This window comes from Callorhinchus milii, unplaced genomic scaffold (assembly GCF_018977255.1).
Source record: "Callorhinchus milii isolate IMCB2004 unplaced genomic scaffold, IMCB_Cmil_1.0 Scaffold55, whole genome shotgun sequence".
Classification (NCBI taxonomy): Eukaryota; Metazoa; Chordata; class Chondrichthyes; order Chimaeriformes; family Callorhinchidae; genus Callorhinchus; species Callorhinchus milii.
Window position 1 is genome coordinate 347893 of NW_024704796.1, and position 13787 is coordinate 361679.

Below are 13787 nucleotides of genomic sequence, written 5' to 3' on the forward strand. Positions count from 1 at the left end.
GACGTTGCTGTGTGCAAACCAGCTCTTGCGTTCGCCCACAAAACCCTCACAGTCACTGCGTTTTACACGGAAACTTTGCAAAGTGCTTGGGAGACATTCCTATCATCCCAGACGCTGTATGTAATGTCCCAAGAGACGATCCAGCGAGAAGGACGCAATATAAATGCAAGATGTTGCGAGGATTGTTATTGCTGTTTACAGAGGAGGAGCGAGGCTCCGGGGCAGAGAGTGTTGCCAGGGTAACACGCATTTATTTACATTATTCACATACACGGGACCGGCACTTTATTAAAACTTCCAAGTTAAATAAGAACTAGACCATTAATGCTAAAATAACCGGCGCGCTCTCGCTCCCTTGTCGGACCATCTGCCCAGTCTGGTTCCGCTGGCGGCGAGTTAGATGGTGAGTCTTGTATAAGGTGCACATTAAGAACAAGCGTACGATTCAGCAACCACTTGTGTGGAAGAGCAGAGGAATGATCCACGCACGCTCGCTGCACTCTCTGGCTCCCGTCCCTCCCGTGGAAGTTCCTTTTCCATAAAAAAACAATTTGAAACAATAACAAAGGAAGGAAGCGCAGTCGGTGAATGGAGGCTGACTGGCGGGGTTTGGGGGTGGGGGTGGGAGAGAGGTGGGGTGGGGGTGTCGTGGGAGCCTTCCCCATCCGGTGGGGGTTGCTGCGAGTACCGTCACTAAACAGGAAGCCGTGCACGGGTTGGGGGTGGGGTGGGGAGTGGGGGGGTGTCTCAGCTCGGCTCACCTCGGCTTCACAGGATTTCTGAAACACAAATACAATCAGGAACGTTTATTGGGGCTGGGAGTCGGACATCGCTGTCCCCTTCTCCACTGCCTGCCTCCCCACATACTGCCCCCCTCACCACACTGCCACCCCACACACATTGCCTGCCCCCACACACACTGCTCCCCATCCCCCACACTGTCTGAACCTAGACCCCCCCCCCCCACAACGAGCTCCCTGCTGCTAAATGTTCCAACACAATAAATGAGCTCCAATTTTCCTTAATGAATAATAGTCTTCCTGTCCCAGTCATGCGATTGTATCATTTCTTCCACCCACACTCACCACCAGAACACGTGGGGTAGGTTACTGTCACACATGCTAGCGTGTCACAGAGTTACCAATGGACACCACCCTTTGTGTCACACACGCCTGCCTGTTACCTGCTACATGCTGCGATTGAATTCCTGCCGCTTTCTTAATGAAGGAGTTCTCCTCCTCGAAGGCAATGATGGGAATGGCTGGGCTGGCGAGGGTACCAACCCCTGCAGGCTCCTTCTCCCCGTTACTGTCCAAGCTCTCCGTCTCTGTCTCTGTGTGATTGGGCAACGGCTGGCTGGCCGAGCCTTTGTGGCAAAACCCGTTCTCCTGTTTGCTCAGCTGTACTCCGTTACTGAGGCCAGGCTGCTGCTCACACTCACCGTGCAGTGCTGGTGATCTAAGGAGAAGAATATAGCTCTTATTTTCAGTTGCCCTCACCATCCCCTCCCTCTCCACTCACCCCATGACATCAATTTGATGATTTTGCAGCCCGGAGGAGCAGGATCAACAACAACAACGAATTGCATTTGGCTCCTGTCAGCACGTCCTCCCCTCAGGCGCTGGTTGCACGCTCCACCGTGCTAAGCCAGTCCAGAACCTTGGGGTATTGTTTGACTCTCAACTATCCTTCCCGCTACTCGGCCCCCACCCTCTGGAACTCCATCCCGCAGTCCTTCTCCGTCTCACCCCCTCCCTCGCCACTTTCAAGACCCGTCTCATGACCCTCCTCTTCGACTGTGCTTTCGATCTCCCTGCTTTCCCCCCTGACCTCCCCCTTCCCGGATCCGTAACGCTGTCTGTCCGGCGACTTGGGATATCTTCCCGATGTGAAAGGCGCTATACAAATGTAATTTTGCTATTGTTGTTGCTGTTGCATTTCTACAGCAACATTCATGTCGAGAAGATGTCCCAACAAGAGTTTAAACCTGAGCTGGGGGTTCGGAATCAAGCGTGGGGGCCAAGGCAGGGATGGGGATGGGAAGGTGACACAAGGCGCAGAAAAGAGGAAGGTCTTGAGACGGGCCTTGAAGGACGTAAGGGAGGGGGCAAGGCAAAGGGACTCCAGGATGGGGGGGCGGGGAGGAGACGGGACGGGGACAGAAAGGCTGAAAAGGATCAGTTGATAAGATTCTCCTTTGGTCAGTAAAAGCACCACTGGGCCATTCAGGTCTTTGGATTAATCAACCTGCTAATTCCCGCCCATGCTCGCTCATCAGTGCCGCCCCTCCCTCCATTGGTGTATGTGTGGATGTTACAATAATAATAAATCCTTGCATTTGATATAGCGCCTTATCACACCTTCGAGACGTCTCAAAGCGCTTCACAGAATAAATTGTAAAGTGAATTGACTTGTAATTGTAAAGTATATTTTGTGGGCGAAACGCGGTAGCCAATTGCGCACAGCAGCGTCCTACCAAGTCATGGATTGAAGTGATCAATTTATTATTATTTATTTTTTGAAGAAGCTATTACCCCTGGAAAAACGATCTGCCAATCAACTAATGACCGATTGGCTGCTAGGCTGCTAGGCAAACAGAGGCCCGCGGAGTAAGGAAACTTGTCCAACGCTTCGCCCGACTGGGAATCAAACCCAGGTGTTTTGCTTGCTCTAACCACTGAGCTACAGGACAAGACGAGGTTGCAACGTTACCCTGGCTGCTCCTGTGATGGTAACGGGCCGTCTGTCAAACCAAAGTTCTGACCAGTCTCCTGCTCTCTGGTCACTGCCCGCTCTCCCGGCGTTGTGTCCTGCTCTCTGGACAATTCAGGCTCTCCGGGACACTCTTCCTGCTCTTCGGATGACACTTCCTGTTCTCCGGAAGAAACTTCCTCATCTCTGGGAGTCACTTCCTGCTCTCTGGACACTACAATCTTCACTGCCTCGGGATCAGCTTCTGCAGAAATCACAAGAGCAAGAGTGTGCATGGAATCCATTGGAAATACTGATCCAGTTGTTTACCTACTCTCCAAAACGTTCTCAAAATCTCTACATCTTATGAAAATAATCTTTGCATTCAATATTGGGCCTAAAATTTCAAAAATGCAGAGCTGATTGAGGATTTTGAGAGAGAGAGAGATACTTAGTCAACAGGAATATTATGATAGGGCCAGAGTTACAATTGGATTTAGGCCAATTAGCCTCTTAATAATAATAGCATTTGACAGTGTGCCTATTACATCAATTGACTTGAAATGTTTCACAGGGAATTGCTGGTAAGTGTAGTGTGTTATTTGTAGACAAACACAGAAGCCATTATGTAAACGACCAAGAGTGAATGAACAATCTATCTGGAGGATTGTTGTCCCAGACACCAGTAACCCTCTCTCCCTTTCTTTTCAAATAATGCAATGGGATCTTCAACATCCCTTTGAACAGCCAAATGGGTCCATGTTCAATGTCTCTCCAAAGAATAACACCTCCATCAATGCAACGTTACCCTGGCCAACCAGGACCTCCTGCCTCTTTCCTGGTATTCAAATCCCCTTAACTTAAAACATCTCTTTGATCAACACGCTCACACTCCCCACCCCAGGTTTCTACTTACTGCTAGATAAACAGAGGCGTGTGGAGTAAGGAAACTTGCACAACATTTCACCCTGGACAGGAAATAAACCCAGGTCTCTTGCTTGCAAGGTGAGCGCTCAAACCACTGAACTATAGGACTCCACCATACTGTTGTCAGTTGGGCTACAATTGGCTTCAGTGCCTCTGGGTTAGGTTTAACTGACACAGAAAGAGTGGCCTCAGCCAGAAGACCACTGCCACCCTCCATCAAGGACCCACTCTGGTGCCTCCCTCTCCCCTCCCCGAGGTGCCTTACCCAGTGCCTCTGGTTTGCTGTCGGTGCCGTTTGATTCTTCAACAATGACTTTTTTTTCATCTTTCTGCAGAGAAAATGGAGAGAATACGTAAACCATCCCAAAGCCACACCTCCATTGGAAGCCACACCTCCATTGGAAGCCACACCTCTCACAGAAGCCACACCTCCTCCAAAAGCCACACCTCCCTAAGAAGCCACACCTCCCCCAGAGGCCACACCTCCCGCAGAGGCAGCACCTCCCGCAGAGGCAGCACCTCCTCCAGAGGCCACACCTCCCCCAGAGGCAGCACCTCCTCCAGAGGCCACACCTCCCCCAGAGGCAGCACCTCCTCCAGAGGCCACACCTCCCCAGAGGCCACACCTCCCCCAGAGGCCACACCTCCCCCAGAGGCAGCACCTCCTCCAGAGGCCACACCTCCCCCAGAGGCAGCACCTCCCTCACAAGCCGCAGCTTCCCTGGAATCCATATCACCTCCAGAAACCGCACCTCCCGCAGAAGCCACACCTCTCCCAGAGGCCATACCACACCAGGAAGCCACACCTCCCCCAGAAGCAGCACTTCCCTAAGAAGCCACACCTCCTCACAAAGCCGCACATCCCTAAAAAACCAAACCTCCCCAAGAAGCCACACCTCCCCAAGACGCACCTCACTAAGCCACACCTCCTCACAAAGCCAAACCTCTCCAAGACACACCTCCTCAAGACACACCTCCCCAAGAAGCCACACCTCTCCAAGAAGCCACACCTCCCCAAGACACACCTCCTCCAAAAGCCACACCTCCCTCACAAGTCACACCTCCTCACAAGGCCAAACCTCTCCAAGACACACCTCCACACAAAGCCACACCTCCCCAAGAAGCCACACCTCCTCCAAAAGCAACACATCCCTCACAAGACACACCTCCCCACAAAGCCACACCTCCCCAAGAAGCCACACCTCCTCCAAAAGCAACACATCCCTCACAAGACACACCTCCCCACAAAGCCACACCTCCCCAAGAAGCCACACCTCCTCCAAAAGCAACACATCCCTCACAAGACACACCTCCCCACAAAGCCACACCTCCCCAAGAAGCCACACCTCCTCCAAAAGCAACACATCCCTCACAAGACACACCTCCCCACAAAGCCACACCTCCCCAAGAAGCCACACCTCCTCCAAAAGCAACACATCCCTCACAAGACACACCTCCCCACAAAGCCACACCTCCCCAAGAAGCCACACCTCCTCCAAAAGCAACACATCCCTCACAAGACACACCTCCCCACAAAGCCACACCTCCCCAAGAAGCCACACCTCCTCCAAAAGCAACACATCCCTCACAAGACACACCTCCCCACAAAGCCACACCTCCCCAAGAAGCCACACCTCCTCCAAAAGCAACACATCCCTCACAAGACACACCTCCCCACAAAGCCACACCTCCCCAAGAAGCCACACCTCCTCCAAAAGCAACACATCCCTCACAAGACACACCTCCCCACAAAGCCACACCTCCCCAAGAAGCCACACCTCCTCCAAAAGCAACACCTCACTCACAAGACACACCTCCCCACAAAGCCACACCTCCCCACAAAGCCACACCTCCCCAAGAAGCCACACCTCCTCCAAAAGCAACAACTCACTCACAAGCCGCACCTCCCAACAAAGCCGCACCTCCCAACAAAGCCGCACCTCCCAACAAAGCCGCACCTCCCCAAGAAGGCACACTTCCCCAAGAAGCCACACCTCCCCAAGAAGCCACACCTCCCCAAGAAGCCACACCTCCCCAAGAAGCCACACCTCCCTCACAAGCCGCAGCTTCCCCGGAATCCACATCACCTCCAGAAGCCGTACCTCCCCACAGCGTAACCTCTTCAAAAGCGGTAACCACTCTCAAAATCAGGCCTATTCCCGAGCCCGCGCCCCCTCCCAAGACCAATCCTCCCACCAAAGAAATGTCTCATCCAATACCCACATCTCCTTTGAGGTCCCCTCGGCCTCCAAAGGCCAGTCACCCCACAGTGACACTGACAGTAACACAGCAAGCATGGCCTCAGAGAGCAGAGAGAAAGAAGACTTTCCAATTAGATTCTTTCATCGGCCCATGACATTTCAACAAATCGTCCCCATCAGCCTCACATATTCTCATAACACCAACACCCAGAGGCAACCGTCAGCGCCAATCGACAAGCACATGGTGAACAGAGGCAGTTCCGAGCAACTTGTCTCCTCCGCCTCCCATAATGACACCATGACAGACAAGATTCAGATCAAAGTCCGACGGCCCATTAACCCAGTGCATGGGCACAAGCAACAAATCTCACTGCCTCAAAGCAATGACAGACTGCACAGAGCTCCATAACATCACAGAATGGTGACACAGACTGCGTGCAATAACATGCCACGCTGAGGAACAATGTGAGCAATCCAACTCCAATGATCCTGGACCCTGCCACGTGAACAAGTGACAATTTATATGCTACAACACAAGTAATGGGCTGAGCAGACTGTAGGAATAAACGCATCCCTCAACCTAGAAAAACAACCCAACTGTATTGCTCTGATATTCACTTCTTGCACTCATGACTTTCTGTGCCTCTCAGTGCGCAGGACATTACCTCACGTTGGCTAGTTTCGGATAATGAGTGTTAGGGGCTTTCACAACCAAACCCAACCCTGCCTGAACTCCCTGCCCCACACTCTCTGGGTCCAGCTCCCCCATTACCAGGGTCAACAAAAAATTGCGGAAATATTTGCCAAAAATTTGCGGGGAATTGCCAGGGTGTTGATTGGTGCTATTGAGAGGTACATCTTTACTGCCAACCTACATTTTTTTTACAAGAAATATCACATATTAGATGGTTGCAAAAAATATTATGCTCTTTAACCAAAACTGGGAGGACGGCCGACACGAGGGTGGAGGAGTGGATGGACAGTAGAGTAGGTGACTGGTGATTGTGTCCAGTGTCCTGACTGTGGGGCTCCAGGAGGTCACTACCTCCTGCCTCTCGGATACAGACACAGATAGACACACACACAGAGACACACTCACAGACACACTCACAGACACAGAGAGAGAGACACACACACAGACAGTCACAGACACACACACAGAGAAACACACACTCACAAACACAGAGAGACATACCCACAGACACAGTTAAGAGACACACACACGAATACACACTCACAGACACAGAGACACACACTCACAAACAGACACACGCATACAAAGGCGAGAGACACACAGAGACACACCCACACAGAGGAGAGAGACACACACAGACAATTGAAACAGCAGGGCCTCGGGGTGAGCGAACCCCATTTCCCGCTCTCGCCACATGGCACATGTGCGTCTGGAGACACTTCCCCCACAGTAGTGAGATCGATCGCACAGAGGCTCAGGGCCGAGCACACTGTACTATTACAGGTTGTTAGAGGAGGGGTTGTTTGTAGCGGATTCCACGGAAAAATTGCAGCCACTCATTTCTATTGGCCCAGACCATTACCCCGCAGCGATCAGAATACAGCCTTTCTCATAGAGAGGGCATTTCAAAGCACTTCACGGGATTTACTGTAAGTGTATTCACCGTATTTTGTAAGTGAATTTGCTCACCGCAATATCCCACAAACAGTCATGAAGTTCCCAGGACACCGGGAGAGAGAAACTCCCTTCTCTTTTCGAATAGCGCCATGAGATCTTTAGCATCCTCCGGAATATACATACGGAACCTTGTTTTAACGTCTCATCCGAAAGACAGCACCTCCCACACTGTAGTGCTCTCCCCCAATACTGCACTCAAAGTCCCCAACATGGGGCTTGAACCCACCATCTTCAAACTCAAGAGGTGAGAGTGCTATTAACTGAGCCAGGTTCACACTATCTACATCAGCTGAGCACTGAGTGTTCAGGACTTGGGTTAAAGGGCAGGTGGACAGACTGTTTTCGCTGCCGGTGATTGTACCTTTTCTGGTCCATCTGATCTCCGAGTTCTTTTCATTATCTGCTCCAGACGCTGCAGGGAAGGGCAGAGACACAGAAAAGCATTAACAACAGGGTCTGCGTGATCTAACAGCAACCGACTGTGTGTGTCGCGGTCGCTATTGGAAGCTGGAGCGTATGAAAATCCTGGCCTCGGGGGTACTCAAGACTGCCACCAGTCCTCAACACACCCTGCGATTGAGAGCTCAGTTGTAGAAAGAAAGAACTTGGTATTTTTATGACAATTTATTACATCAGTAAGTGTTGTCCAGTGCAATGGCTTCTTTCTAATCTCTTGGATTGTTGGCCAAGACAAACAGGTAGTTGGGAGATGGGATTAACGTCTCAACAACAACAAATTGCATTTGTATAGCGATATAGCGCTTTTCACGTCAGGAGGACATGATAATGTGGCTGTGGGTTGGGATCTAACAGGGGTGGAGGGTAAAGAGGGGTGGAGGAGGCAAGATGACTAAAGGCACGTTCGACAAAGAAGGTCTGGATTAGTGAGGCAAGGGAGGTGGTGAGGCGGAGGGGCTCTGGAAGGAATTCCAGAGGGAGGGGGCAGAAAGGCTGAAGGCCCAATCGATGATAGTGGAGGGCAGGGGCCGTGGAGCAGCCAGTGCTGCTGAGCGGAGAGAGCGCACAGGTTGGTGAAGGGTCTCATCTGAAGGACCATTGTTCTGCCATTCAGTGCTAACTCATCACTGGGCTATCAGCCTGGACTGTAAAGTGAGTGTCCTGGATTAGACATGCAACCTCCTGCCTCTGAGGTGAGAGCGCTGCTGATTGAGCCAGGCTGACCCAGACTGAGCCAGGCTGACCCAGACTGAGCCAGGCTGACCCAGACTGAGCCAGGCTGACCCACGGCCAATTACCTTCTTCCTCTCCATGCGCTCCTGGTCTTCTCGCTGGAAATGCTTCTCTCGTTCCAGCCGCTGTCTCTCGGCCTCCTCTCGAGCCAGGGCCTCGGCTTCTTCTCTCTGCAGCAGAAACGAAGGTTCGGTGTCTCGCCGAGGCTGTTCTCCACCCCCTCCTCACCCTGCCCCGATTACAGTTACACGGCACGTGCCATATTAATTATTCACTTTCCACTGTCTCTTTTTCTCTTCCCTGTTCCCCGAGCACCATCAGCTCCTCCCTCCCTCTCTCCCTCCCTGAGTGCTGGCAGGGGAGTTGGCCATTGGGACATCAACAACAACAAGTTGCATTTACACAGCGCCTTTCACGTTGGGAGGACATCCCAAGATGCTGGACAATGAAGGGTTTGCACCCAAGCTGCGGGATGGGATCAGAGAGGGGTTGGAGGGCAAGGGGGTGATCATTATCATCACCTTCATCGCCATCATCATCATCATCAAAGCCGAGTCTGCTCTTGGGCTCACCTGATGTCTGTGCAAGTCCCTGCATTGTGGGAGCCCTGACCGATTCCCCTTCCCGAGCATGGAGAGGGATGAACCTGCAGGTCAGGCCAGAGGCTGGGCCGCAGTATGTGAGGAAGAGAGGGTTTAGTGTCCGTGTCTGGCTCTAACCTGTCTCTGTTGCCGCTCCAGTTCCTGCCGCTCGGCCTCTGCCTCCTGCTGTTGCCGTTGCTCTGCCGCCAGCTGCTCCTCTGCCTCCTGCTGCAGCCTCTCAGCCTCGCGCTGCTGAGCCGCCGCCTCCCGCAGCACGCGATCCTCCGCCTTGCGCCGGGCCATCTCCTCCGTCGCCAGCCTGCCCAGAGCACCACAACCATCAGCCACGTACAGGACAAGCACACGGCAGCCAGGCTACAACATGCACTGGCGCTGAGGCTCACACACACGCACGCAAGGTCATACACACACACACACACGTATGTGCAAGGTCACGCATATATAAAAACACACACACAGTGTTACTCACACATATAGTCCAATCTGCACACAAAAGTGTAGACACATGTGCACATATAACGCACAGTGTAAATCACACACACAGACACCCCCACACACTCACAGTGTAACTCACACACACAGACACCCCCCCACACACATAGTGTAACTCCCACACAGTAATGTGCAGTATGTATCAACTCTCAGGCTAAACGCCAGCTTTGGAGATGACTTATCGCGGTGCTGGAACTGTTTGCCCAGTCGCTCCTCACGGCTCCCGGTCCGTACGTACCGTTGCTGCTCCTCCTGCTCTTTCCGCTCCTGTTCCTCCCGGTCCCTCTGCTCCCGGGCCAGCCGCCTTCTCTCAGCCAGGAGCCGCACGGCTTCCTCTGGGTCTGTGGTTCCCGCCATGGATTTAGCAGGAGAGGCACCTACCACGCAGCACAGAACCATGTTACAACAATAACAACAACTTGCATTTATATAGTGCCCCTCGCACATCCCAGAGTCTCCCTTACAGCCCAAACCAGCTCTCTCCACCCAGAGTGCCTGACTGGGGTTACTCTCCACCCGCCAGCTAGGAACAGGAGGAAGCCATTCAGCCCACGCAGCCTGTTCTGTCATCTTATGAGATCAATAGATCTCATTTCCCCATCTGTTTTCCATACCCTTTTTTCCCCCCTCGCTTCCCAACTGTTTTTCCACCTCTCCTTTACACAGCCCAATCCATCCTGCATCCAAGGCTTGGTGGGAAGGTGAGTTCCAAATAATAATAATCCTTCTACTTGATATAACGCCTTATCACGTGGTCGAGACTTCCAAAAGCGCTTCACAGGATATACGGCAAAGTGTAGTGACTGTGCATTTTGTGGGTGAAACGCGGCAACCAATTTGTGCACAGGAATGTCCCAGAAACAGCCATGGAATGAGTGACCAATTTTATCTGGGAGGATTGTTGGCCAGGACGCTGGGAGAGAGAGAGAGAGAGAGAGAGGGAAACTCCCTTCTCTTTTTTGAGCAGCGTCACAGAATCTTTAACATCCACCTGGACAGGCAGACGGGTTGGGACCATTTCCTGACACCCAGTGGGACAGTGTTGCTGACTGTAGCCCCGGCCTATCACTGCTGCCTCTGACACACATGTGAGCAGTTATTGCTGGGAATCCTACCGGCTGTTCGCAGGAAACTACAGGATCACAAGCTCTAAAAGGGATCTACTTTTTTTTTCTCTTGGGCACAGGGAGGGGACTTCCACATGTGTCTGCATGTCTCCACGCACAGCTCCGCATATCTGCCTCTGTGTGGCTTTACATGTATCTCCACTTGTCTCTGAATGTTTCTGCAGTCATGGCTCTGCAGTCTGTGTGAGTGTCTGCGTGTGTCTCTCTGCATGTTTCTGTGTGTCTGTATGTGTGTCTCTGTGTGTTGCACGTCTCTTGTTTGTGTGTATGTATTTCTGGTTGTCTGCATATCTCTGTGTGTCTGTGTGTGTGTCTGCATGGCTCTGTGTGTCTGTGTGTGTCTCTGTATGTTTGCATGTCTGTGTGTCTGCGTGTGTGTGTCTGCATGTCTTTGTGTGTGTGTCTCTGCTTGTCTGCATGTCTCTGTGGGTGTCTGTAATAATAATAATAATCCTTGCATTTGCTATAGCGCTTTTCACGTCGGGAGGACATCCCAAAGCGCTTCACAGAACACACTGTAAAGTGAATTGACTGTATATTTGTGGGCGAACGCAGCAGCCAATTGCGCACAGCAATGTCCCACAAACAGTCGTAGATTGAAAATGACCAATTTATTATTGTTTTTGGTTTTGGAGGGATTATTATTAGGCTCTGTGTGGAGTAAGGAAACTTGCCCAAGGTTTCGCCCTCTGCCTGGAATTGAACTCAGGTCTCTCGCTTGCAAAGCGAGTGCTCTAACCGCTGAGCTACAGGACTCCACAATCCTGTAGGCAGTCCGGGCCCTGGTATGTGGGCAGTGCCTGAGGGTCTCTCACCTTGATTGGTCTCTGGGGTCTCTGCCGTACTCTCGCTGACTTTTTGCTCTTTGTTTCTCAGGCTTCCCCTCGACGACGGCCTGGAGTCCTCCGCAACCTCCTCAACCTTCAGCTCCCTGCGCTTCTTCTCTTTCTTGCTCTTCTCCCCTCGGGCTCGCTGTCTCTTCCCGGCATGGGGGCCACTCGTGGGGGGGGTCTGGGGCGGGGCCCCGGGGCCCGCTGGGGAGGACCTACGCCTTGGGGAGCTCGGAACAGAACGGTTCTTCCCCCACGGGCTGTTCAAACAAGAAACATGTGTATATTACCCACACGCGGAGTAATACACAGAAACACACGAAAAAACACACAAGGCGTTGGAATCAGTAATATGTTATTGCTTCAAATATTTCAGTTACAAATGCTTATGTTTGTTAGCTAACCTGTGGAATGACAGTCTCGATAATAAACTGGTGTTAAAAAGGGATTGCCAGGCATGTCATCTTGCAGCCAGTTCAGCTCCATGGAGATCCCGCTTACCTCCCCGCCCCCCAGGAGGATAGTCGTTAGTTAGCAAAGGGACAATGATGATAAAAGAGGCAGAGCTAAGCTAAGCTCTGGGAACCAAACCCTTGATTCCTGTAATGTTAGAAGTAAGAGAAGAAAAATGATGATTTTTTTCAGTAACAATTGGTCACCGTGATGTTCAGACTCAGGTGGTGAGAGCGAGGGTATGTTTTGCTTCTCTTAAACCACTGGGGTGGGGGACGTGCCCAGCGTACCTGACGTCCAGCGTCGCTGTCTCTCTGCCCCGTGCGTTGGGGACAGACTGTCTCTTTCTCAGGCCTCGTTCGGCCGGGCTGCCTGAGGTCAGGAGCGCGTGCTTCTCCTTGGCGTTCTCCCGCTCCTTGTCCTTCTTTTCCTTTTTCTTTTTCTCCACCTGGGGAACGGAAGCTGGTTTAAACCTCAACACAAACCCACCCTGAGCCAGGGCACTGCTGATGACGGCACAGCCCAGCCTGGCTCATCAGCAGGACTTGGGAGGGCAAACCGGTCACTGGGGGCAAGGAATCCTCCCACTCAGCACCTGTTAACTTTGTAAGCCAAAGCTCCAATGAGTAGAGTGGTCCTAGCTGGACAAGTAGCGGGAAAGCTTGCCAAACAATGCTTTCTCATGGCAAGCTATTCCAGTTTTAATAATAATAATCCTGGCATTTGATATAGGGCCTTATCAGGTCTTTCACACATCTCAAAAGAGCTTCACAGAATCTACTGTAAAGTGAATTGACTATATTTGATGGGCGAAACTTGGCAGCCAATTGCACACAGCTGTGTCCCACAGTCGTGCGATTAAACTATTATCATCTTTTAAGACATATTTTTTTAAAGGGAGTATTTCCCTGGAAATGGTTAGCCTCCAGCAGTTACCCCAACGCACACTCTGGGGTCCCCCAAGCCTTGGCTCTTGCCAACCTGCGCCTAATACTTCCCGGAATTAGGTAAACGGGATGCGTCACTCCGGGGAGGGAGTGCGCATTCCATTCCAACAATCTATCTCTGGGATCTCCACATGTAGATGGGACGCGGGGAATTCTCAGTTTGGTTTGGATACTCTTAAGCAACGGTGATGGGTTCCTCATGTGTCACACACCTGGTTACCAACAGAAGAATCCTCGTTGGCTGCACGGTGACTTACCGGAGGTGACTCTGTCTTGTGGCGGCTGGGGACGATAGGCGAGCTTAGGCTAGCTCTCCAGAGATTGGAGCATCTGTGCCCAGGTTTGTTGCCGGTCTGGGCCGCAACGGGGCTGGCGGAGGCCGAGCGAGGGCAGAGAGGCACCACTGCGAGGACACAGAGCAGGCGGCACAGAGGGTCACACCCAGCGCGGACACAGAGAAATACACACAGGCATCGCGATGAGACGGAGTGCGAGGGAATGAGGGAGACATACACACAGAGTGAGAGAGAGAGCGAGAAGGAAGAGAGGCGGAGAGAAAGAAAGGCAGACAGAAAGAAAGAAAGAAAGAACGTCGTACAGGAGAAAAAGGAGACACGGTGGTTAGTGCAGTGACAATTGTGATCAAGAATCTAGGTCAGTATTGAAGCGGCAGTG

General features: G+C 52.0%; 1 protein-coding gene across 1 annotated transcript; it reads right to left on the reverse strand.

Moving 5' to 3' along the window:
• Positions 1–231: 231 nt before the first annotated feature.
• map7d1a (MAP7 domain containing 1a) lies at positions 232–13587 on the reverse strand. The gene is made up of 12 exons (XM_042345503.1): positions 13370–13587; positions 12456–12613; positions 11698–11972; positions 9994–10132; positions 9381–9561; positions 8727–8831; positions 7832–7882; positions 3884–3947; positions 2713–2956; positions 1184–1458; positions 762–779; positions 232–531 (listed from the first exon to the last, which is right to left on the reverse strand). Exons 4-11 carry the CDS (start codon positions 10110–10112, stop codon positions 769–771), a joined length of 1050 nt encoding a protein of 349 aa, XP_042201437.1. The 5' UTR covers positions 10113–10132; positions 11698–11972; positions 12456–12613; positions 13370–13587; the 3' UTR covers positions 232–531; positions 762–768.
• Between the last annotated feature and the right edge of the window lie 200 nt (positions 13588–13787).